The sequence below is a fragment of the Siphateles boraxobius genome, unplaced genomic scaffold (assembly GCF_051911475.1).
Source record: "Siphateles boraxobius isolate OS27281-9 unplaced genomic scaffold, OSU_SipBor_1 6, whole genome shotgun sequence".
NCBI classification, from domain to species: Eukaryota; Metazoa; Chordata; class Actinopteri; order Cypriniformes; family Leuciscidae; genus Siphateles; species Siphateles boraxobius.
Genome location: NW_027509186.1, coordinates 20606892 through 20630714, shown reverse-complemented (window position 1 = coordinate 20630714; position 23823 = coordinate 20606892). Strand labels below are relative to the sequence as shown.

The following is a 23823-nucleotide window of genomic DNA, read 5'->3' as shown; positions in this document are numbered from 1 at the left end:
AGCCACCGTTTTAGCCCCGCCCAAAAAATCCTGAACACAGCAATGGTGCAAAACTGTACGGTCTAACTCCACAATTCAGTACTTCACAGTTCACAGTCTTTGTAATGTGTTTTAGTAATACATTTTTAACATTTATATGTTATGTGTTTAGATTTTTTTTTAATTGCCTTTAAAAAAAGAATCTGCTAAATTGTTCATACCATTAATTAAATATCTATTTTAAAACCTAATAAGAAAGATATTTCTTGCCAAGTAAGTTTTATTGCCAAATTATTTTTGGTTTATTGGTGCATGTCTCAAATTTGCATCAATCAAAGAAATGTAAATAATTTGTACCTGCATAAAATAATTAAATATATTTTACTGTATAATCTTCAGAGTTTCAAAGTAATTTAAATGTCATTTCCTAAACCTTATCATGGAATCAAGAGTTAAGAATCTGTTATAGCCTAAACCCTAATGGCTTTGGAGCAAAAAAAAAAAAAAAAATAGCCATGGCTGGTCGATTTTGAGAGTAGAAATCCTTGTATTTCAAAGCGGCTTGCCGCCAGCCGGCCGCGGTCCATTAGACGGAGGCAACCGCCAGAGAAAATGAAGCAGTCGGCTCGCCAGCTATTCGCCGGCGGCATCTCGCAAAAAATGGGAGTGATGAATTCGGCGGCAAACGTTTCATCCCCGCCAGCGAGACGCACCTATAGCCGACAGCTTAGGGCCGGCGGCAAAAAGAAGCCGTGCGGATATTTTTAGCTATTGTCCTGCACTTACTGAACTGTCCCTAAAACCCCCCACAAGCTATCTGAGTTTGAGATTGACTTAAAACAAAGTTTTAATCGCAATTCATGCTTAAATCCAGGGCCGGCGCAACGGGGGGGGGAATCACCATATGTAAACGGGATTGTATTGATAAAATATGCTATTTAAAAATCACATTTGCCAATTACATTTTCTTGTTTTTGTGAATATTAAGCTGAATTAATAATATTTTAATTAAGGACAGTCTGTTAGACAAAGTCGAATTTTGATTGGTCGTTTGATTTTGCGTGCTCGCTCACCCTAGCATTACGTTAAATTTCTCATACGGGAAAGATCACACGACGGCTACGGACTGTAGAATGGATATTCCATAATTTCAAGGTTGAATAATGCATATCGGGGGCAATCGGGAGAGTCGGCATAGGCGGAGGGTGAACCAACTCCAGGGTAAGGCTAAGATGTGCACTTCCCCTGCATTTAAATAGATTTCCTAACCATGCAGTTTTAACCAACTTCGCCTAGCAACAACTTAAGCGTCCCAGTATAAACGCTCCCGTTAACTCACTTGTTATTAGCGCAACTATACGTTTACAAACTGTTAATTTGAGCAAAAAAAACAAGCACTGTATGCCTGGCAGCCAATATAAATAAACATGGCCTTACCTAATGCAGCAAAATCCTGCGTTTAGACATGGCATCATGCGTTGATGATGCCCTCGTTGTTTAGTTTTGTGGTTGTCACTCTCAATTAGAGCTTAGCTGCTAGATTCTCTACCCGAGCCCGAACTTGACCCGAACCGACGATATTTCCCGTCACTATCCTAGGGGCGGGCCGGGCCTTTGATCTAGAGACGTGCACTCCCAACGCAACAGAGTGCGGCGCGGGACTAGATTTGATGGCCGAGCGCGGGCGCGGGCGGTAATGCACATCACTCTATGTGTGCGGGTTGCGGGAGAATAAAACGATTCGCGAATCACGGGACTCCCTCAAACCATAAATATTTATGAATAAAACATATAAAAAGTAATACATTTTTATTCTTCTGTTGCAGAAAAGCAACAAGAACAACTATATGTGTGCTTTAACAAGCTTTAAAGTTAATGCTTTAGTAACAAATTTATCAGGAGCATTTATGCTGATGTCTGATGTGTATGATGGCGACAAGTAGTATTTGTATTTTGGAGGTACAGAAAAAAAGTCTATTTGTGGGCAGGAGCGGGATAAAACATTAATGTTGCGGGCGGGGGAAAGTAACTTAGAAAGTAGTTGAGAACGTCAGTAAATTTAGAGGAAATGTTGCTGATTTTTTAAACAAAATAGCTGACGTCTTTGTCTTGCCAAGGCTAATTTCATAGCTAGCAATTTTTATCCCTAAACAGGCTCGGGCTCATAATTACAGTTAATTTGTCGGGCCGGGCCGGGCTCGGACACAATTAACGTGCAAATGAATGAGTATTTAAAGTGATAACAATTTAATAAAAACATTGCAATTTATAAATTATATTGCTTTCATTTATTTAAAAATTGTTTATCGAAAAAAATGCATAAATCCTGCATAAAATGAATTATCACGCGCATGAATTATCTCTGCGCGTGCGCACGCATGCAGTTTACGTCGTTTTCCACAGACCACAGCTGAGCCAGCCCAGTCGCACTTATCATTTGGTTATGGAGTGGAGGAAACTGATCCTAGACCAGCAACGTGGCGCCGGCCCTGGGCATTTCTTTATAAAAGCAACTAGTAGAAGCAGTCAGGCTGCTTTTGAGGGAGAAAATTTCACTCGAATTGTATATTGCTAGTCTCAAGTCCGTGGCCAGGGGAAGGCTAAGCCTTTTTAGCAAAAAGTTTTTTTTTCTCTCTCTCATCAAAACGTCTTATCAATCGTCTATAACAGTCTATATCAAGCAGGGACACGTTTGTGTGCATTTTATTTTGTGATTTCATTGTAACGAATAGAGTCTCCCGCAACAGCGATAGATTGAAACGCGCGTCAAAACTGCGCGAGCCACAAGACAACACTGTATCCGCTTCACTGATCGCAGCGGCAACGAGCACTTTGATCACTTGATTTAAAAAGCAACACATTTCAGCGCTAGAACAACTCTAATTTGACAAACGAACAAAATGAATCCTCTGCTAGTTAACTGGAGATGTTTTATTAATTTGTATTGGTACATCCGTGCCGCGAAGATGTTTTAAAAAGTGGTGGGGAGAAGATCGACCCTGGCAAAAAGTGGTGACGTGCGTTAATGTGAACGCCCCCTCTCGGTATTTCAGACGCCCCCTCATCAGTGCTCGGCTGGCTCTGCTTAAATCGCTATTCTAGACATTAGCATTAGGCTATTAAAGTGTTGATAATGAAGGAATTAAATGATTCAAGCTACATGTAGTGATATTTCTGTCATCAAAGTTTATTATTAAATATTTAATTATTTCAATAATTTAAGAAATAAAACTGGTTTGGGCCAGCCCCAGATAGCAAACTGACATTGATTCAACGTGGAAACGACGTTTCATCGTGACATCGAAACAATTGATCTCCGACATTGATCCGGCATCGTTTTGCTCATCGAAATAACATTGAATCAACATCAGATACGCCATTCAAAACTAACATAAAATCGATCTAATTGGTTTGCTTAACTAACGTTAAAAGGATGTTGATTTCAATTGTGTAAATAACGTTATACATAGCCTACAATAAACACATTTTCTACTTGTTTTAAAAATCTCACACTTAATTATAATTGATAAATTAGTCTCTAGGTAATAATTTATTAAACACACATTACATTCAGCTAACATTGCTTTATTATTTATATAAAATATACATTTACAAATACATTTTTAGATTATACAAATCTTCTGTAGGCTATACAAACCCTTTATATAAGAGTAATATAGAAAACAAATAAACTTAAACTTAACTTAAAGCAAATTTTACTTAAAGGTTACAAGTTTGCACCCCTTAATAATTTTTTTTTAAAAAGCCTTATTTTTCATAAATTTCACCTTAATTGTAAGCCGCTTTCTCCTCTGTCATTTGAAGACCGGTTGACTTCCTGATTTTTTATGAAACCACTCACTCAGAAACAGGAAATGGGCTCAGATTGGTTAGTTGGGCCGGTGTGTTGTAATTGGCTAAACTACGTAGTGCACCACGCCCATTACCTTTACAGGCGAAAGCTGCATGTGCTCCGGTCAAATGTAAATAGTGTCAATAACCTACTGCCGTATTAGTTTGAGCCAGAATCAGACCCAGAAAGAGGCAATGAAGAGAGTCAAGCAGAACCTCCCCACGGCTCTTACAAAACGTTTCTGAATGGTACATTTTCTAATTATTATTATTATTATTCTATTCTTTTCTATTCTACTATTATTATATAAGAATTTCGATACGCTGTTACTTGAAAATGCTACTGCTGCTTATAGCTTTTGAGATACGGTTTTCTCCTGATTAAACATTTAATATAACTGAATAAATGACAGAGTAATACCATTTTTAAAGTTATTGTTTTATCGATATAATGAACAACCGTTTATCTATTCACAAAACTTAGTTTACTCAGTGTATCGTTTTCTTTAGGTGTACACGTTTGTCTTACACAAAATAGCATCGAAATAACTGGCTAAATTCAGGTCCAAATTGTTTGTACGCGTAACTAGGCTACCAAAGCCAGCGCTGGCATTTGTTTACGTCCTTGATAAAACTAAAACATTACGTCTGAAATTATACATGCAAATACATTTAAAATTATTAAGTCTTACTTCCTAGTTGTGGCCCAACAACTGCTGCCTCTGGTTTTAAAGTTGAAACTGCTTCATGTTTTAGTAACAGTTGAATCCGGCATTGAATTCGTGGAGATTCTGGAAGCTGTCTTCCGTAAAATGCGCAGCACAGAGAGCTAAATTACGATTGTAATTTTCAGGAACATAATCAAACATAAATTGTAGCCATCGTTGACGAACTACAGCGTTCGTAGGAAGCCCGAACACAGAAGACCTGACAGCTGGCTGGGTGAAAATAACACACTTTCGACGGCATGGCTACTGCTCTCCTCTATAACTCTTCCTCTTCGACAAAGCAGCAGAAATATGGCCATGCCCCCTTTTTTGCATATTCCGGAGGGAGGGTTGATTATGGGTTAGTTACGTATAAAACTTGAATAAGACCCAAAATCAGTCTCGAGAGGCTGGTTCACTTAGTAGAATATTTCAAAGCATGGTAAGACCTGCCAAATATTTCTCCTTAGGTCCTGCGCATTCCACCCACCGAAATTACACTGCAGTCAACCCAGTGCAGGGTCGGGTATTGGAACAGGAAGCAGTGGCGGTTCTAGACCATTTCAACTGGGGGGGCCAAGCTGGGGCCAGTTGTGCTGTTAGAGGGGCCAGTTGCATTTAGACCTTATTGTTGTCATATCATTTTCTGCACTGCACTGCAGGCATTAACAGGCAAAATACCATGTTTATAATCATTCAACAATGTATTTGCATTTCCATTATATTTTTACATTTGCATTACATATTCAGTATTAGTCACAGTAACTGTAATTGACATGATGTCATTCTTTCTCTCCATTTTGGTGAGAACTATAGAGCAAAAGCAATGGTGACCAAGAAGCGTATTAATTAATTTACTTGCTAGGTTACCATGTCTAACCATTTACAGGGCTCCTGCACACTTTTTAAAATCGAATTTAAGGCTTTTTAAAACCTGAAGAAATCAAAATTCATACCGTACATTAGGGGTGTGCGATATTGACAAAAAAAAATCTCAATATTTTCAATGTTTTGTTGATGATTAGATGATATTTTACTGATTGTGTTTTTGTGCTGGTGACATGGCTGGTTTAGGCCTGTTTTTGACAGCAGACTCACAAAGATATTCATATTTTTTTAATATTCTATGCAGTGGTCAGTTAACAGCAGGGACCGAAATTCATTTTTTAATTAATTTTTAATTAATTTAATTTGCCACCTTAAATTGATTTCCAGAGGCATTTTCACCTATATATGGACATTCTTTCTAAACTTATTTAGAGTTATGAATCACCTTTTATGTCAAATACTAACATTCAAATTATACAGTAATTATACTTATTTATACAATAATACTTAATTATACAATAATTATACAGTACCACTGTTACCAGTCAAATTAAATAATTTAATCAAAATCCATCTTTGCAGTCTAGAGGAGACACAGAAGTGGCATTAATATATTTACACTCCATTCACAATTGCATAAAGCTATGAGATTTTTTTAAAATCAATCTTTAAACATGAAATTATTTCTAATTTTAACGTTTTAATTAAAGGGTACTTTAAATATGAAACTAAAACCGCCAGTAGGCGGCGGCAAGTCACTGTCTTAATAAGTGAGTTGAAGGATTCATTCATTCAACGAATTCGTTCAAACACGGCTGATTCATTCGGGAAAGAAGCAAGTGATTCCTTCAAAACGCGGATTTCAGTCAAGAAATCATCGCTGTTTGTTTTCCCTTTATTTCGCCGACTAGAATTTCAAAATGAAACCGTAGCAGAGTCTCAATGCAACAGACAGCGATATAAATATGATATAAATATAAGACATAAACTAATTTGGGGACATAGCCTACCTATGAACTGCACACAGCAGTGAAAGAACGATAGACAAATGCGATGTCAGCTCACAGTGCATCGTATACAGTTAAAACATTGATTACAATATCATAATAGACAATACACATCGCACACCCGATACGCACAGAAAGAATGAACTTGCAACTGAACTGACATTTACCAGCTTTCTCCTTCTCTCCTCTCTCGCGTGCAGGAGACAGACGTTATTCTGCCGCGATTCCCGCGAATGTGACGCGAATTGTCACGTGAACAAGCAAATCCACAAAGATAGAGTAATAAAAAAGTAATACGCATACAACGATAACAACGATAGCAAAAAAAAAAAACAGTTTTGTAAAAATTATTTCACACTCCACATTTAGGGGGGCCACAAGGGGGGCCAAGATTGTTGTCACAGGGGCACGGGCCCCCCTGGCCCCCCCTCTAGAACCGCCACTGACAGGAAGTAAACTCCCTGCTGGTAAAGGAGGCCATAGAGCGTGTTCCTCCGACCCCCCTTTTGGCGGGCTGTGAAGTGTAAAGAGCGCGGGCGCCCCCATTAGGCGTGACGTCACGCGCGTGGCTCAGTGGTAGGCTGCTGCAGTTACCACAGGGCAGCCAATGAGCACGCAAGTCTGCCTGCTCTAGGTCTGCTAGCTGCTGCACTGCTTTGACAATAAATGGAAAAATTAGGATAATTTTTTGGCTTCAATATCTTGAGAAAAGATTACCCGTAGCGCAAGCAACTTACGCAGTACTCGTTCCCTCTTCTAGAGAGAACCGAAGTTATGTATGTAATCGAGTACGTTACTTTGACACAAAGTGTAACAGCAAGTCTTTTTAAGTGCAGCTACATTCAATTTGACCAATCAGAGACAAGCTTTTCAAGTCTACGTCGAAGCAGACTCGAATAGATGATGATACTGTCCTCAGAAGTTACTGGTAAATTTTAGTTGCTGTTTGCATAAATAAATAGCTCACTGTTTATGGTTTTCCTAGGTGGATAGGGCAGCTATGCATTTGCTAATATGACGCTAACACGTGGTGGAATACTATTAATGCTGTAACATAATGCTGACACTGAATTCTAGCAACTTCAGCACTGGATATATAGTAAAAGTATTTGATAAATTGGCTTAAAATCTATGTGGAGACATTCTGCTGTTTTAAAACAACTATAAAACATTGTCCAATGCATCTGCAAAAAACACAATTAGACATTATAACATGTACAACATTATATTAACATTATTTTGATTTACAAAATGAAGCTGTGCCTTTTTTTCTGATTTACTGAACAATTTCTGAAATATTTATATTTGTTGTTTTTCAGACCAGCTGCTATAGACGAAAAACGTCTCAGGTTACGACTGTAACCCTAGTTCCCTGAGAAGGGAATGAGACGATGCGTCGATGACGCTTTGGGAACGCCTTCGCGTGATTACCTCTGAAGCACGTATGTCAACTAGTCCAATGGAATGAATGAACGAACACCACGGGCGGGTGACGTCATGACCAGGAAAGGATATAAGCACATCCGGTGCGTTAATCGCGTTAGCTTCTAGTGCCGAAGCAAAGTCAATCGCAGGGATGCAGGAAGTATGGCAAGGCGACGCATCGTCTCGTTCCCTTCTCAGGGAACTAGGGTTACAGTCGTAACCTGAGACGTTCCCTTTCGAGGGAACTCGCAATGCGTCGATGACGCTTTGGGAACGAGAATACCCAATACACCGTACTTACAAAATGCCAGATGATAAAACTGTTGGCAAACTAAGTAAAAAGCACCTGGGTTGCATCCAGGTCCAAGCTGTAATACCTCACGAATGTGAGCGGTGAGGACCAGCCCGCCGCATCACAAACGTCTTGGAGAGAACTCCAGATAATAAAGCTTAGAAGCCATACTCCTAGTGGAATGAGCCCTGACCACCAAATGGTTGGCCAGAGGACTCACAAGCAAGAAGAATAGTCTCGACTATCTATTTGCCAAATAGGTTGGATTTTCTCGACAGAGAAGTCCGATGAACATAAGTGTCCAGTACTCGCACTGGGCACAAAAGGTTCAGCTTTTCCTGGTCCGATTAACGGGGGAGGACAGAAACCTGCAGCACAATAGGCCTCGAAATAATGGTAGGCACCTTAGGAACATATCCATGTTTGGGGTAAGATTGCCTTGGCCATCCCCAGTGCACTCAAGGCAGGTAAGGACCGAAAGGGCCTGAAGCTCTCGACTCTTAGAGGGACGAAATAGATAGCAGAAAATAGTCTTAAAAGAAAGAACTTCTCTGAGACCAAATCTACGGGCTCAAAGGGAGTCCCAGATAGGCCTTCTAGAACTATTGCAAGGTCCCAAGCCGGCACCCTAGTGCAAGTTGCAGGCCTCAGCCTCAAAGTGCCACGAAGGAAACGTGTGATCAGGGGGTCTCGACCCAAAAATGTACCACCCACCAGGGCGTGGAAAGCCGCAATGGCCGCCACGTATACCTTAAGCGTGGAAGGAAATAGACCTGATACAATGCGTTCTTGCAGAAACTCAAATACTGTGTTTACTGAACAGTTACCTGGATTCCACCAACACTGGTAACACCAAGAAGTGAAAAACTCTCGAAATAGTGAATATAGTTTCCTCGTAGCGGGAGCTCTGGAGCTTAGAATGGTCTCAACAACCTCGGTTGAGAGACCACTCTCTATGAGTTGGGCCGCCTCAGAGGCCAAACCACAGATTCCAAATCCCCTGCCGGGGTCGCAATATTGCATCCCCTGCCTGAGATGGAAGGTCTCTCCTGATCGGGATCTCCAAGGGAGGGCCGTCGAGAAGAATTAGGTCCGCAAACCAAATTTGGCTTGGCCAGGGTGGTGCTACTAGCAATAGGCTTATACCATCCTGGCGGATTCACTCCAGGACTCCTGGGAGCAGAGCAACAGGGGGAAATGCGTACAGACATAGCCTCGGCCACGTCTGCACCATAGCATCCAGCCCCGAGGGGGCTGGTTGAGTGAGAGAGAACCAGAGTGGACAGTGCGTCGTATGCTGAGACGTGAACAGGTCCACTTCTGCCTGGCCGTAAAACTCCCATATTTCCTCCACCGCCTCAGGGTGGAGTCCCCTGGCCTCAGCCCCTGCCTCGACAGGGTGTCTGCTCCAATATTCTTGCCCCCTGGAATATACACTGCCCTCAGATAGCGTATTTTCTTGAGGGACCAAAATAAGAGGCCACCAGGTGTTGTCTGTGAGACGAGAACCAGAGTTTCCTCCATATAACGAAGGCGCGGGGATACTGCCGCGTGATCTTGATCGTATGGAGTGGGTTTCCCCTCGGGGAGAACCCTCTGGTCCTGAGCCACCACTGTAAAGGTCTCACGTACAGCAGGTCAAAGAGAATCACATTGGACGCTGCTGCCCTGAGGCCTAACAGTCACTGTTCCAGAGCAACACATGATGGCTATATAAAATAAATGTATATATAAAACAATAAAAAATAAAATAAAGCTGGTGGAGGTGCTTACCAAGGCTGTAGATAAATTAAATATTTAATGGCCAGCAGAAATAAGGGGGAGCTCGTCCTAAAATTAAAGAATGAGTTTCCTTCCCTCTATTTTTTCACCTCCATCACGGGGCCTTCCATTTTTCCCCGATCTGTACAGCGAGCTGTCTAGATCATGGAAAAAGCCTTACTCTTCTTGTCTTTTAGCCCCAAGTTCATGTATATTCAGATATATGGGAGTTAAGAGAATATGGCTATGGGGCAATACCCCGGGTAGAACAGACGCTTGCTAGCTATCTGTCTCCCGGTTTAGTATCGTCCCTGAAGGCGTCGGCTTCTCTCACTAAACCATTAAAAAAAAAATTTTTTTTTTTTAATCTAGTGGGAAAAGCATTTGGAGAACTTCGTTCGGCCACATATTTTTCTCTCAGGGATACTAAGGAGACCGCCTGAACATTTGGGCGGTCTATGGCAGCCCTTGTGGTCACTGTGAGACACCTCTGGCTCAATTTGATGGAAATCATGGAGAAAGAAACAAGAGAATCTCTCTCTCGCTATGTCCAACCCCCTGGGGCTGCTGGGCGTGAGCAGCTCCAGCCGTCTTGTTTCTCATACGCAACACAGCAGCCAAAGCCTTCAAAGCAGAAGCCGGATCCGAGGACTGTTCTTCATGCTGAGAAGGCTTCGGCTCAAAAGAAAAGGTCTTGGCGCCACCGGCGTCAGACCGGTGAGGGCAGCCCCAACCGGGGTGGAACGGTGTACACCTCATTATACGGTGCCCTTTCCATCTCGGTGCCCTCAGGGGACCGTTCTGCCGACCCCGCCACCCTTGGTGCTTTGGGGCGCAGCGGTCTCCAGCGAGCTTCCGGCGCAGCGTCAACTCGACATTGCGTCGGACCCGCGCCCTCTGAGGGGGGTTCGAAAACAGTCAGTTCGGGTGGTTCCTGCCAGTATGCTTCAGGACCCCTAATCTGACTGTCTCAATTACAGCAGAGGCCAGCCTCGAGGGGCTGGTTCCCTTGGTGGATTTTCTGGCAGCGCGGAAGCTACTGCCGAATATATCTCTATGAGTCCTGCAGTTAGTAGTAAGAGGCAGATTTGGTTCTCGTCCTCCAGGTTACAACGGGGTGTTGCTCACGTAGTGCATCCCGAGCAGGCTCTGGTAATGGAGCAAGAGGTAAAGGCCCTGTTAGCAAACAAAGCTATAGAGCAGGTGTACTCACCAGACATTGCGTCGGTCTTTACAGTCGTTATCTCATTGTTCCAAAAAAAACTGGAGAACTGCATCACATACTAGATATTCGTCTGTTGAACTGTTCGGTGCTGGAACTCAAGTCCAAAATGCTGACACTCATACAGATCGTGACCAAAGTCACATCCGAGGACTGGTTTGTCACGATAGATCTGAAAGACGCATACTTCCATATCTCCATCCTCCCTCAGCACAGGAGGTTCCTGAGGGCAGCCCTTACTCACAGGTTGCTTTATTGCTGCAAATAACTATATCAGTGACTTTTTGATTGAACTCTGCTCACTGTAAGAGGTGTTGGGCTTCTTCTAATCTTACGTTCAATGTAACTCATAGAGTGCTGTATAGCGACGACAGACAAGAGGATAAAAATGGACACTCATGTCTAGCTTGATGAGGATATAGTCAAAGCTTTGAAAGGTAAACTGAGAAGTCAACAAAAATCTATGCTAATAATATATATATTCAAACATGGATACAAAAAAGTCATTGATTAATTTTATATACATTCTTCTTCCATTCTTCATAGATACTGTGATAAATCAATCTTCAAATACTACAGTATCTGAACCACAAGCCCTCAGTTGCAGAAAATGCGAGTTATACTCAAAGAAGTGACAGTCCAGTTGAAGGTGAAGATGTGACATTTAAACTACGTTCCACCAGAGGAAGTAAGGTTGGGTAAATCAGTCCAAACATTTATACACTCCACCCATCAATTATACAATTAACAATGACGTCACAGTCGGGTTATACTGCCCCCATCAGGTAGAGTATAAAAGACAGGGTCGTAAAAATATAATAAACAGACGATACATCATACTTTGCGCATGCGTGGTGACACATACATGATGGAAATATGTAACCTCGCCGCGCTACAGTCTGCAGCGAGGGGTATCTCAATTTTGGGCCCGATGCTACTGGCCCGAGGCTATTACTGGCCTAACAGTGGAAACGCAGCTAATCCAGACGGTAATCTATTTGAGTCCAGACCTTAATCCATTTGAAATGTTGTGGAAGGACTTGAAGCAAGCAGTAAATGTGAGGAAACCCACCAACATCCCAAAGTAAAAGCTGTTCTTTACTGATGATTAGGATAAAATTCCTCCAAGTAGTGCAGGACTGATCAACAGTTACCAGAAACATTTAGTTGCCGATATTGCTGCACAAGAGGGTCATGGCAGATAGCCTACTGAAAGCAAGAGTTCACATATTTTTGCCACTCACAGATATTTAATACAGGATAAATTTCTCAATAAATAATTGACAAAGTATATATTTTTGTTTGATTGGGTTCTCTTTGTCTACTTTTAGGATTTTTATGAACATATGATGATGTTTTGGATCATATTTATGCAGAAGTGGTATGCATTTGTGTCAAAAAATAAATAAATAAATATTATGCAGAAATATATTGCTACAGTATTTGTGTATGTCAAACATTGTTATTATATTGTTACCATACCATAGTTCTGCCTTGGAAATGAGTTTCTTTTTCAAATGTATAAAACAATTGAAATATAATATATTTCAAATAAAAATAAAATGCCAACATGTAAAAAAACATATATAATTTAATCCTATCAAGAAATCTAGGTCTATATCATTTTATTAATCATTTTGTTATATGACAATAAATATACTTTATTCATATAATTTTACTTTTTATTTATTTGGAAAAATTCTTTAAGTACATTTTAAAAAAGCATTATAGAGAAAGGAATTTGGTGACTACTTTTGTTGTCAAACTGACTACTGACTATAAAAACATAAAAATGAATGTTTAGTGACTGAAAACAATAACTCGCATCTGTAAGAAAGTCTAAAATATAATAATAATAATAATAATAATAATAATGATATGTCAAATATGTTTTACACACAATTTTCGCACAAGCGTATGTTTATAAACATAAAACCAGTATAAACAATCTAAACGTTTTTGTGTCAATTATTATTAACAAATATAAATTATTTAAATCTTATTAGAAATTTGATTTTTTTTTCTTTTTCCAAAATATGCCATCCTTTAATTATAACATATGCAGCATATAATCACTCTTATAACCTGGAAAAAAAGAAATAATATTTTTTTCAACAGCAAGTTAGATTCTCCATGACATATAAAACAAATTGCACAGCATAATATACAAGACAGATATTGTAGCATGTCAGCAGATTAATGATTAAAGTAGTTACATTTTATGTTAATTCCCATGAAAAAGGGATATTTCAGTCATGCCAACTCTCGGGATAGTTTTAAAACATTTTATTAATGTAAATGGAGTGTACATAGGTTTGGTCTTGGCGGACTAGATCTGCTACGCTGCTGCAGAGCAAGTATGAATTGCTTATGCTAATTGCTCAGAACATAAAATTAATGGATACTGTTTCTACTAGAGAGAGGTAGACTGTGCATAGCAAAGATAGTGTATCCTTTGGATGGGTAGCGGTTATAAAAGGAAATGGTAATGAATACATGACATCAATTAGCTGAACCAATCAGAGTGTGAATAGAGTTTCATGACTGAACTATTTATTTTTTGTGAGCTTGGAAATAATGTTGCATGTCTGACAACTGCCTATAAATGAATAAACATATAGGTGATTGAAAAAAACTCACATCTCTGAAAAAGAAATGGTTAAAAAGAAATAGATAAAAAAAAAATATATATATATATATATATATATATATATATATATATATATATATATATATATATATATATGAATAATTGTTCAGACACTGATTATTTTCCTCTTAAAACAGGTGAGAATTTTCTGTCTAATCTCCTTAGTTTTAAAACCATAAATGAGTGGATTCACAAGGGGAGGAAACACAAGAACTGATATAGAAAACACCCTGCGTAGGTGAGCTGGAACACTCTCAGATCGATGTGCAAGAAGAGGAAAAAGAGTGTTAAACTCTAAGAAAAGGAAGACGACCAAATGAGTGCCACATGTCTGAAGTGCCTTAATCTTTGCATCAGACTGCTTATTAGTAACACAACTGATTAGTATATGAATGTATGTAAATGCCACAACAAAAAGTGAAAGGCCGTGGTATAAAACAATGTTAAACAATCCATAGATATTGTTAACTATTGTATCTTCACATATGAGTTTCATTATAGATGGATTATAACAGACTAGATCTGACATGTTTGTCTGGCAAACCTGATGAGGCAGAAGAAGAGAGAAAAGTACAATTATGACACTAAAATTAAAAAGCCACATTCCAGTTATGATTTTCACTAAGTTGTTGGTTGTCAAAATGGCTCCATATCTCAACGGGCAACAGATAGCGATATACCTGTCATAGGCCATAGCACTAAGAATAGCATATGATGCCCCACCATATAAATGTACAATAAAGCCTTGAAGCAAACATGCAGGGTAGGATATTGATCGGTCCTGAGACCATATACTATACAGCAGCTGAGGAAAAAGGCTTGTAGCACCCATAACATCATTGATAGGCATGTTAAGCAACAGTATGTACATTGGTTTATGAAGATTCCCATTCAAGCAAATGGTGACAACAATTGATAGATTGCAGAGTAAGATAAACAAGTATGTTGTCATTCCAAGCATGAATGCAGGATAAATGCTCATCTGAGGGAGTTCCAAAGAGTGCAAAGTCAAGACAAGTGGAAATATAGATCCATTTAGATACATAGTGAATGTTGCCTATTGACGCCCTCTTTTTAAAAATATTAAACCAGGGTTAAAAAGGTTGAATACATGATGGTTTAAATGTTTTATATATATATAAAAAAACAATAATATAAATGATAGATTTAATCCTAATCTCAACACACTTTTGAAGATTTTTTGCTGTCTGAAATTGAGCTGTCATTTTTTCATTTTGTTTTGTTGCACCTATATACCCTGGAAAAAGGCAGCTGTAGATTTCTAACAACAGCGCATTAAATTACCAAACCAAATAAACAAATATAGTCAAAATAAAGGAGGCATTTTATCATGCTTCAGTGCTGGTGAAAAGCTCTTTGCTGATGTCATCCATTGCCATCTGATTTATACTTGTGATCTGTTCACTGTAGGTTTACTATGGGAATAGGTGATGTTATTTAGCATACACACATTACATCCAAACTAAGTGACATAACCTACTCTACAGATTACTATTTCACAGTCATGACACAAAGTGATCCGAGTTGCAGTTTGTCCTGAATTACTTTGAGCATATTGCCCTCTGCTGCCCATTAAGATATAGTGCAAATAGCCTAGTGTATGTATACAAATAATGTATTAAATATTTTAAAATGCATCAATTTAAAAGATTAAATAATTTTAAATATTTAGAAATATATACTTTTATTTCTTAATTTATTGATCATGGCGTTGCTAGGTGCATTATTTCATCATATAATTAATTTTACAGTAGTTTATTAAGGAAGCAAAGTCCTCATTGTTTTTAAAATTATTTTAATCCAATGTACATTCATATTCCAGTTACTCTCATTTTCTGTAAAATAAATTAACAATGCTTATACTATCAAAAAAAAATAGAGCCTATATTTTGTGTTTTTACCTGAATGTGATAAATATTAAGCAATTTTCCAAAATAATAACTATAAGAACACTCTAACAAATTTCAGATTTCATGTATATCGGTTACGAGTACGAATGTAACCTAGGTTCCCTGTGGAGGCAACGAGACGCTGCGTCGATTGACGCTGTGTGAACGCTGTGCGTGATTGCGCCGTGAAGCATGTGTGAAATCAGTCCAATGGTGTGACAAGACGTCAGAGGCGGGTTAGGTCATGAACCAGGAAACTATAAAGCATGCCCAAAAAGTGTAATGGTAGCTTCTAATAGACTGAAGCAAGTCGTTCACAGGCATGCAGGAGATATGGCAGGGTGACGCAGTATCTCGTTCCCTCTTCAGGGAAATTAAAGCGTAAGTTCTACCAGTAAGACTCCACTGCCACGTCATTAATTTATAATCTTACGAAGCCAGTCACAGCTTGACATCAAATATAAAAAAAACTGATCTTACCCTCCTATTTTTGCTGCCTGTAGGTGTCGTAGCGAAGTTCTGCTCTTCAAGTGCATCTTTCACGCAGCTCACCATGTCACAAAAAGTGATCGTAGACTCAGACGATAATCAAGTTCCACCTTCTCCTCAGTCAGTGCGTCGGAGCAGCCGCATTCAAACTCGAGAATCTCTCTGGTCCCAACTGCCCTCTGAGAAAATCATCACTATCCTAGAGGAGAGCGGTTTCTCAGTCAGTAAAGACCGCTCCCGCAATGATCTCATTCTCTTGGCTTGCATCACCCTTGGCACCTCTGCTGCCCCACCCAAGGACGATACTTCAGCCATCCCGGCTCCAACCCCTCAACCCAAACCAGCAGGCAGGAGGCGCACCGCCAAGTCTTCTCCACCAGCACTAGCCAAAACGCCAAAGTCCTCTGCCTCGGAATAGAAGGATCCTACTTGCAGGTTCTAGAAACCTTCAAAGGATTTGAAAGAGTGTTTGAATCATCCAAGACTGATCCAAGATGGCGCCGCAGATGGCTGCCTCGGTGTGGAGCTCTCCAGCTATTTGTGTTGTTTTTGTTCGTTTGTCCTGTGTTTAGTCATTATTTTCCTGTCAGTTTCACCAAAGACGAACTACTGGACATTAGGAAACACACACCAGAAAACTTCTATACAGTTTTTGATTATTCAGACGTTTTGCTGGACATTCTCGTCGGAGGGGCAGCGGTGTTGTTCAAACGCCCAGTCAGACGCAAACGCGGGAAGCGTGCAGGCGCGCTGGTTAAACTCCGCGAGCGCGGCCTGCGCACTGCACTCCCCAGCATTCATCTTGCGAACCTCCGATCCCTTCCTAACAAAATGGAAGAACTACTTATCCTCACAAGGATTAACAAGGACTTTTCTAACTCTGCTGCTCTGTGCTTCACTGAAACCTGGCTGAGTGAAGCCATACCAGACAATGCAATACATCTGCCGGGCTTCCAGCTGTTCCGAGCGGATCGCATCGCGGAGCTAACGGGGAAAACGAGAGGTGGTGGATTGTGTTTCTACATTAACGAAAATTGAGCGCGGCGCTACAACAGCTGGCTGAAGAAATAGCTGAAACGGAACAAAGGCACCCGGACTCTCTTCTAATAATTATTGGGGATTTTAACAAAGCAAATCTTTCCCGTGAACTACCAAAATACAGACAGCACGTTACATGTCCCACAAGAGACAGTAATATACTGGACCACTGTTACACCACAATAAGGAATGCGTATCACTCATTCTCACGGGCAGCTTTGGGGCTCTCTGATCACTGTTTGGTTCATCTTATTCCGACCTACAGGCAGAAACTGAAATCAGCTAAACCTGTGTTAAGGACTGTTAAAAGATGGACTAATGAAGCAGAGCAGGATCTACAGGCCTGCTTTGATTGCACTGATTGGACTGTTTTTGAAGCTGCTACCACCGATCTGGATGAGCTCACAGATACTGTAACATCATATATAAGTTTCTGTGAGGATACATGCATTCCTACCAGGACATTCTTATCATTCACTAATGATAAACCATGGTTTACTGGGAAACTCAAACACCTTCGTCATGCCAAAGGACTCTCACCTCCAGGACTCTCACCACCAGCACTGGACTCTCACCACCAGCACTGGCGCCCCTCAAGGGTGCGTTCTCTCCCCACTGCTCTTCTCCCTGTACACTAATGACTGCACTTCTAAAGACCCCACTGTCAAGCTCCTGAAATTTGCCGACGACACCACTGTCATCGGTCTCATCCGGAACGGTGACGAGTCTGCTTACAGACTGGAGGTTGAACAGCTGGCTGTCTGGTGCAGTTACAACAACCTTGAGCTGAACACGCTCAAAACAGTGGAGGTGATCGTGGACTTCAGGAGGAACAGCTCAGCACTCCCCCCACTCACCATCATGAACAGCACTGTGGAAGCAGTAGAGTCATTCAGGTTCCTGGGCACTACCATCGCTCAGGACCTGAAATGGGACAATCACATTGACTCCATTGTAAAAAAAGCCCAGCAGAGACTGTACTTCCTTCGCCAGCTGAGGAAGTTCAACTTGCCACAGGAGCTGCTGATTCAGTTCTACTCAGCCGTCATTGAGTCTGTCTTATGCACATCCATCACTGTCTGGTTTGGTTCAGCTACCAAATCAGACATCAGGAGACTACAACGGACAGTCCGGACTGCGGAGAGGATCATTGGTGCCCCCCTGCCATCCCTCCAGGACCTGTACTCTTCCAGAGTGAGGAAGAGAGCAGGTAAAATCATCACAGACTCCACTCACCCTGGACACCTCCTGTTTGAACTGTTACCGTCAAGACGGAGACTCAGATCACTGGCCACAAGAACATCTCGGCACAGGAACAGTTTCTTCCCACAGGCCATTTCCCTCCTGAACAGTTAACACACCTCCCAAGGCATACGCCTTTAAGTGCAATACTCCCACTGTTTAGTGCAATATCCTACAACTCAGGTGATACTTATATGTATATTTGTTTATTTATAATATTCAAAACACTGTGAATATATGTTCATAATCTGTAAATCTGGAAATGTCTATTCTGACTAAACCCAACTGTGATACTTTTATTCTCATATATTTATATTTTTATTCTTTATTCTTATAAATTTGTAGTATTATGTTTCATGTTTCTTGTTGTATTTGTATATGTCCACTGGAAGCCTCAGCACCAAAACAAATTCCTTGTGTGTGCAAGCACACTTGGCAATAAAGCTCTTTCTGATTCTGATTCTGATTCTGACTCAACGCCGCAACGCCGCCATGTCAGCATCTACGTTGCACTTCAATCTATGCACAGCTACTCAAGCACAACATTTCGGTAGGCATTTTGTTCCTCCCGCTACAATCACCGTGTCTCTCAAAATGAGATCGGATATAATCCTAGGCAAGGATATTAATTTGTCTGCCTTACTGCTTCATTCACCAGCAGTTGATCGGCAAATGGTTGACTGTGGTGACGTGGCAGTCTTCCTGAAAACCTCTGATCCCAGACTGCAATGCAACTTGTCGTTTGGCGAATTCGTCATCACGTTCGGGATCTACAGAGATATATTATGTCAAGCTTTCCCCAACCGCAGGGAGTTAGATCTCTACCTGGCTATGCTGGCAGATTTTAATCAGAGATACAGAGGCACGCTGTATCGAATATCATAAATCTTTTTTTCTGCTTTTTTCACTACACTGTTTAATACTAGACTGCACTGGTCTGTGACTGACTCCAAACTTTTGGTTCGTCATTTCAGTGGTCAACGAGCTGGCTTGCGTTGTGTGCAGCTCGCACGGGCACTTAGCCGCTTTCTGCCCCAAAGGGCTCGCAATACTGGAGTTGCCCGCTGTCCACGGTGTTGATCATGCACACGCTCCTATTGACGTAAAAGGCAGACCCATAATCTCTTTCAATGGCACTCTCTATGTAATAACTTTAATGAATCTGCTTGTAATTATGCTAAGTGTAAGTTTTTGCATATTTGCAGCTTCTGCAGAGACCCATACCCAAAATCCGTCTGCCCACGACACTTCAGACCAGCGTCCAGAGGAAGAGCGGCACCTCAGAAAAAATTCTAAACGGTCACCCCTCTACTCGTATCAACATAGCTACACTCTCCAGCTATATTTCCTCCCACCCTGATTCTTCTTTTGTCGCCTACTTAATTACTGAGCTCTCTCAAGAATTTCAGGTCAGAGTTTGTTCCCTCCTTTCCATCTCTTACATAGCTAAAAATCTGCAGTCTGCTCTAGCAGAACCTGATACAGTCTCAAGTCTTTTAAATAAGGAGTTAAATAAAAGTTATATAATTATCCCTTTTAGTTGATCTCCTTTTTCCATGTATTGAATCAATTCCATCGGCATAGCTACACGCAAATATTCAGGAAAAAAGCGTCTGATTTTCTACATGTCTTCACCCCATTCTAATAGCCTCGCAAGCGTTAATGAATGCATTCCTTTAGAGGCCTTTTCACTGTACTACGCTTCGGTAGACGACGCTATCCATCTAATTTAGATAGCAGGTTACGGCGCTTGGCTAGCCAAAGCAGATATCACTGATGCTTTCCAGATTATGCCCATTCACCCTTCCGATTGCCATCTTTTCGGCGTTAAATGGGAATCTCTGCTCTATTTCGCAGTGAGACTCACTTTCGGGTATAGAATTAGTCCACATATATTTAATTGCTTATCTGAGGCCTTGTGTTGGGTCCTGTTAAATGTTTGTAACTCCCTTTTGTTCTACATTTACTCTATGATTTTTTACTAATAGATTTTTCCTCTCTGCAAAGCTCTGCTTAAGACTCGCTTAAATAATTATTCAGTGATTTAGGTGTGCCCCTTTCAATCGAGAAAATTATGGGTCCTTCTACTTCCCTTGAATTTCCTTGTATCGTTCTCGATTCCATTCAGATGCAAGCCTCTCTTCCTAATGACAATCTTCTCAGAATTAGGTCGTTACTGGAATCTTTTCTTGTAGTCTGCACGGTATCGAAACGCGACATTCTCTCTGGCATCTCAATTTCACCATGAGAATTATCCCCCAAGGTCGCTCCTTCATTTCTCGTCTGCTTACACTGGCCCATTCAGTCGATAGCCTGCATGACTCTCCACTTAAGACGAAGGGTACCGATCAGACCTCAGGTTTTGGTCACACCTGCTTAACAATTGGAACGGCATCTCTTTTTTATAACGATGATTCTGAATCATCTGTTGCACTCGAGCTATTTACCGACGCAGCCCCCTCTGTTTTTTTTTTTAAGGACAGTGGTTCGCAGAGAAATGGCCAGATTAATTGTATTCCTTGATTGCGGATTCTTCCTCAACTGAACTATAGAAGAGCCCTACGATGCTAGTCGTAGCTAGCGTTCTCTGGAGTACCGCTTGGTCACATAAACGCATCGATATGTACTGCGACAACCAAACTATAGTTGACATCATAAACAAAGGGCATTCAAAATGCCTGGTTATTATGTCTCTACTCTTAAATTGGCACTTAAATTGGCAATCCGTAACACACAATTTCATCCTTAAAGCCCCAGGACATTCTAACGTCATTGCTGATGTTCTCTCTCGCTCTCGTTTGCAGGCTTTCAGATGACTTTGCCCAGCAGCAAACCAGAATCCAACACCATGCCCGACCCTGGCCGAAATAATCTTAGATTAGGCTCTCAGTTTAATACCCTATTAAATTATGCAAGATTCTATATCTCTCAAGGAGTCGCACCATCAACACTTAAATCATACAATTCTGCTTGGTCCCGGTTTATCATTTTTTGTTTTTCGTTCAGAATCCCCATAATACCCATTTTAATGTTGAAAGTTTGTGCGTTCCTTGTTCATTGCTCTGATTCTCGTTACCTGAAGATCGTCACAATACGTAAACTGCTGGCTGGCATCCAATTTCACACACAATTTCATAATCCTCACTATCCAAGCCTTTTTTCTATGCCCACAATTCAATTAGAAATTAGAAATTAGAAATTAGAAAATTAGAAAATTCTGCTCAAAACACTCAAAACAAACATCTCCCTGTTACATTAAGCCTTCTGCACAGACTAGTATCTTCCTTACGTAATGGTCTGTGCGAGTACGTTAACATCCTCCTAGAGGCAGTGTTTTTAACCGCTTTTTACGGGTTTATACGTAATCAGGGGAATTTGCCTCCGATTCAAAACGTGGCTTGTCTCTTTCGGGTATACATTTTCCTCCCACCATTTTCAGTTTATTTATTAAATTTTCGAAGCCAACTGTGGCTTTCCTTCTTAATTTAGTTTTCGGTACTGTCAACTCAGCCCATAGCGAATTCATGTGTAGCTGTGTAGCTTCGATGAGTATGGTCACCTTAATTTATCCAGCGCTTTTAACAATCTAGATTGTTTCAAAGCAGCTTTACAGTGATAATAGGAAATTAAAGTAATAGAGATTGTTTTGGCTTTACAGCAGCTCTAGAATAAAGTATACAATAATTACAACGCTCCAAGGTTAATCGTAGCCCCCGCTTATAAAATGCCTATCCTTGCTTTCGCTTCCGCATCGCCTTCAATAATTTCATGCCTATTGTGGCTTTTGAAATATTGCTTTCATGATCACCTTGTCATTTTTTCAATCTTGGCCTAGTATCGAAGCTTTCGAATTAACGTTGTCTTCTATACATGAACTCAGCCTATCGAGGCATTACTATTGAAAGTAGCTTTCCAGATTGCACAGTAAAGCCCAAATATTTCATGGCCAATCGTGGCCTTCGTTCATCAACGTCTATCGTAGCTTTCTTGCTCGTCACCATCCCAATACCTTGATCTCTGCCTATCGTGGCTCCTCGGAAAGTCGCTCTGGCGACAGCCCATATCATTTATAAATGTAAGGTCAATCACAGACGTGGGCTAGTGCAAATGGCTTTTGGACATTTAATTTTGTTTTTATATACGTATCTTCATACCATGGATAAATGCAGCTTAATAACATTCAAGTCTATCGCGGCTTCGTTCAAAATCTACACCTTAACTTTCGTGGACAGACATGGCCTTCTGTTCATCTTTAGAAGATGATAACATAGCTTAGCTCAGTTCACATAATAGCGACATTCACATATTATCTTCATTAAAATTCTCGATCTTGATTCAAGGTTTCTAACCAGTTATAGTTTTATCAGAGCAACAACCTCAGATTAAGGCCTTAGATTGTCTCACGTACTACGTAAATTTCGAAGCATGCTAATTACGGTCTTTTACGCTCTTAACTCAAGCTGTCTCGTTGTTCTAGTCTCTCACATACTGCACCTTAGATACATAAGCTTTAATCCAGAATTTGTAAAAAAATTTAACACAAGAAGTTGTCTAGAACATTCCTGCATTCTTTCCAGAATCCTCATAGGTACGCACGGAATACATCTCATATCTCTTATTTTTGGGGGTAGGCTCCGCCCCTGCCTCTATCATCAGGCAGGACTTACCAGTTAACTTCAAGACCTGAACAAAGGACGGGGCCTACGCCAAAGAACTTTGAGATGGAGCTTGTTGAGGGTTTACTTATTTATTTTGTCTGTAAAATAATTTTACTAAATAAAATCCATTCATACAAGAATCCTCCCGAGTCTTTTTGGTAGAACCAAGATTACTGTTGTAACTGAGGCGTTCCCTTTCAAAGGTACTCGCGGTGCGTCAATTAACGCTGTGGGAACATCTATCCCCACGCCGCCATAATGGCAATTGTCTGTCTCGTGTGAAATCATGAAGAAAGCACTAAGACAAGAGCACCTGAGCCCCTGGTGTCCAGGTAGTAAAAACCTCACAAATGTGTGTGGTGAGGACCAGCCTGCCGCATCACAAACATCTTGTAGTGAAACTCCTGACAATAGAGCCCTAGAGGCAGCCATACTTCTAGTAGACTGGGCTCTGACTAGACTAAGGGGAAGGAAGTCCGGTGACTCATAAGCAAGAGAGATAGCCTCAACTATCCACTTGCTCATCATCTGCGTAGATGCTTGGGGCCCCTTGTTGGGAGGCCCAAAACAGATGAACAGTTGATCAGATTTACATCACAGGGCTGCTCTGAGGACACAGGTCTCTAATGCCTGAACCGTACATAGCAGGTTATTTCTTTCCTGGTCTGAATCCTGAAATGGAGGAGGACAGAAGGCCTGCAATACAATAGATCTAGCCACATTATTGGGGACCTTTGGAATGTAACCTGGCCTAGGGTGGAGA

The 23823-nt window shown here is 40.8% G+C and overlaps 1 protein-coding gene across 1 annotated transcript; it reads right to left on the bottom strand.

The window, feature by feature from the left end:
• Positions 1-13829: 13829 nt before the first annotated feature.
• LOC143715622 (olfactory receptor 52J3-like) lies at positions 13830-14768 on the bottom strand. The gene has a single exon (XM_077207400.1). The coding sequence runs from the start codon at positions 14766-14768 to the stop codon at positions 13830-13832; it is 939 nt and encodes a 312-aa protein (XP_077063515.1).
• Positions 14769-23823: the final 9055 nt, after the last annotated feature.

What these genes read in the sequence shown, in the direction of transcription:
- LOC143715622 (XM_077207400.1), bottom strand. Translation starts at nt 14,768, where the DNA reads ATGTATCTAAATGGATCTATATTTCCACTTGTCTTGACTTTGCACTCT.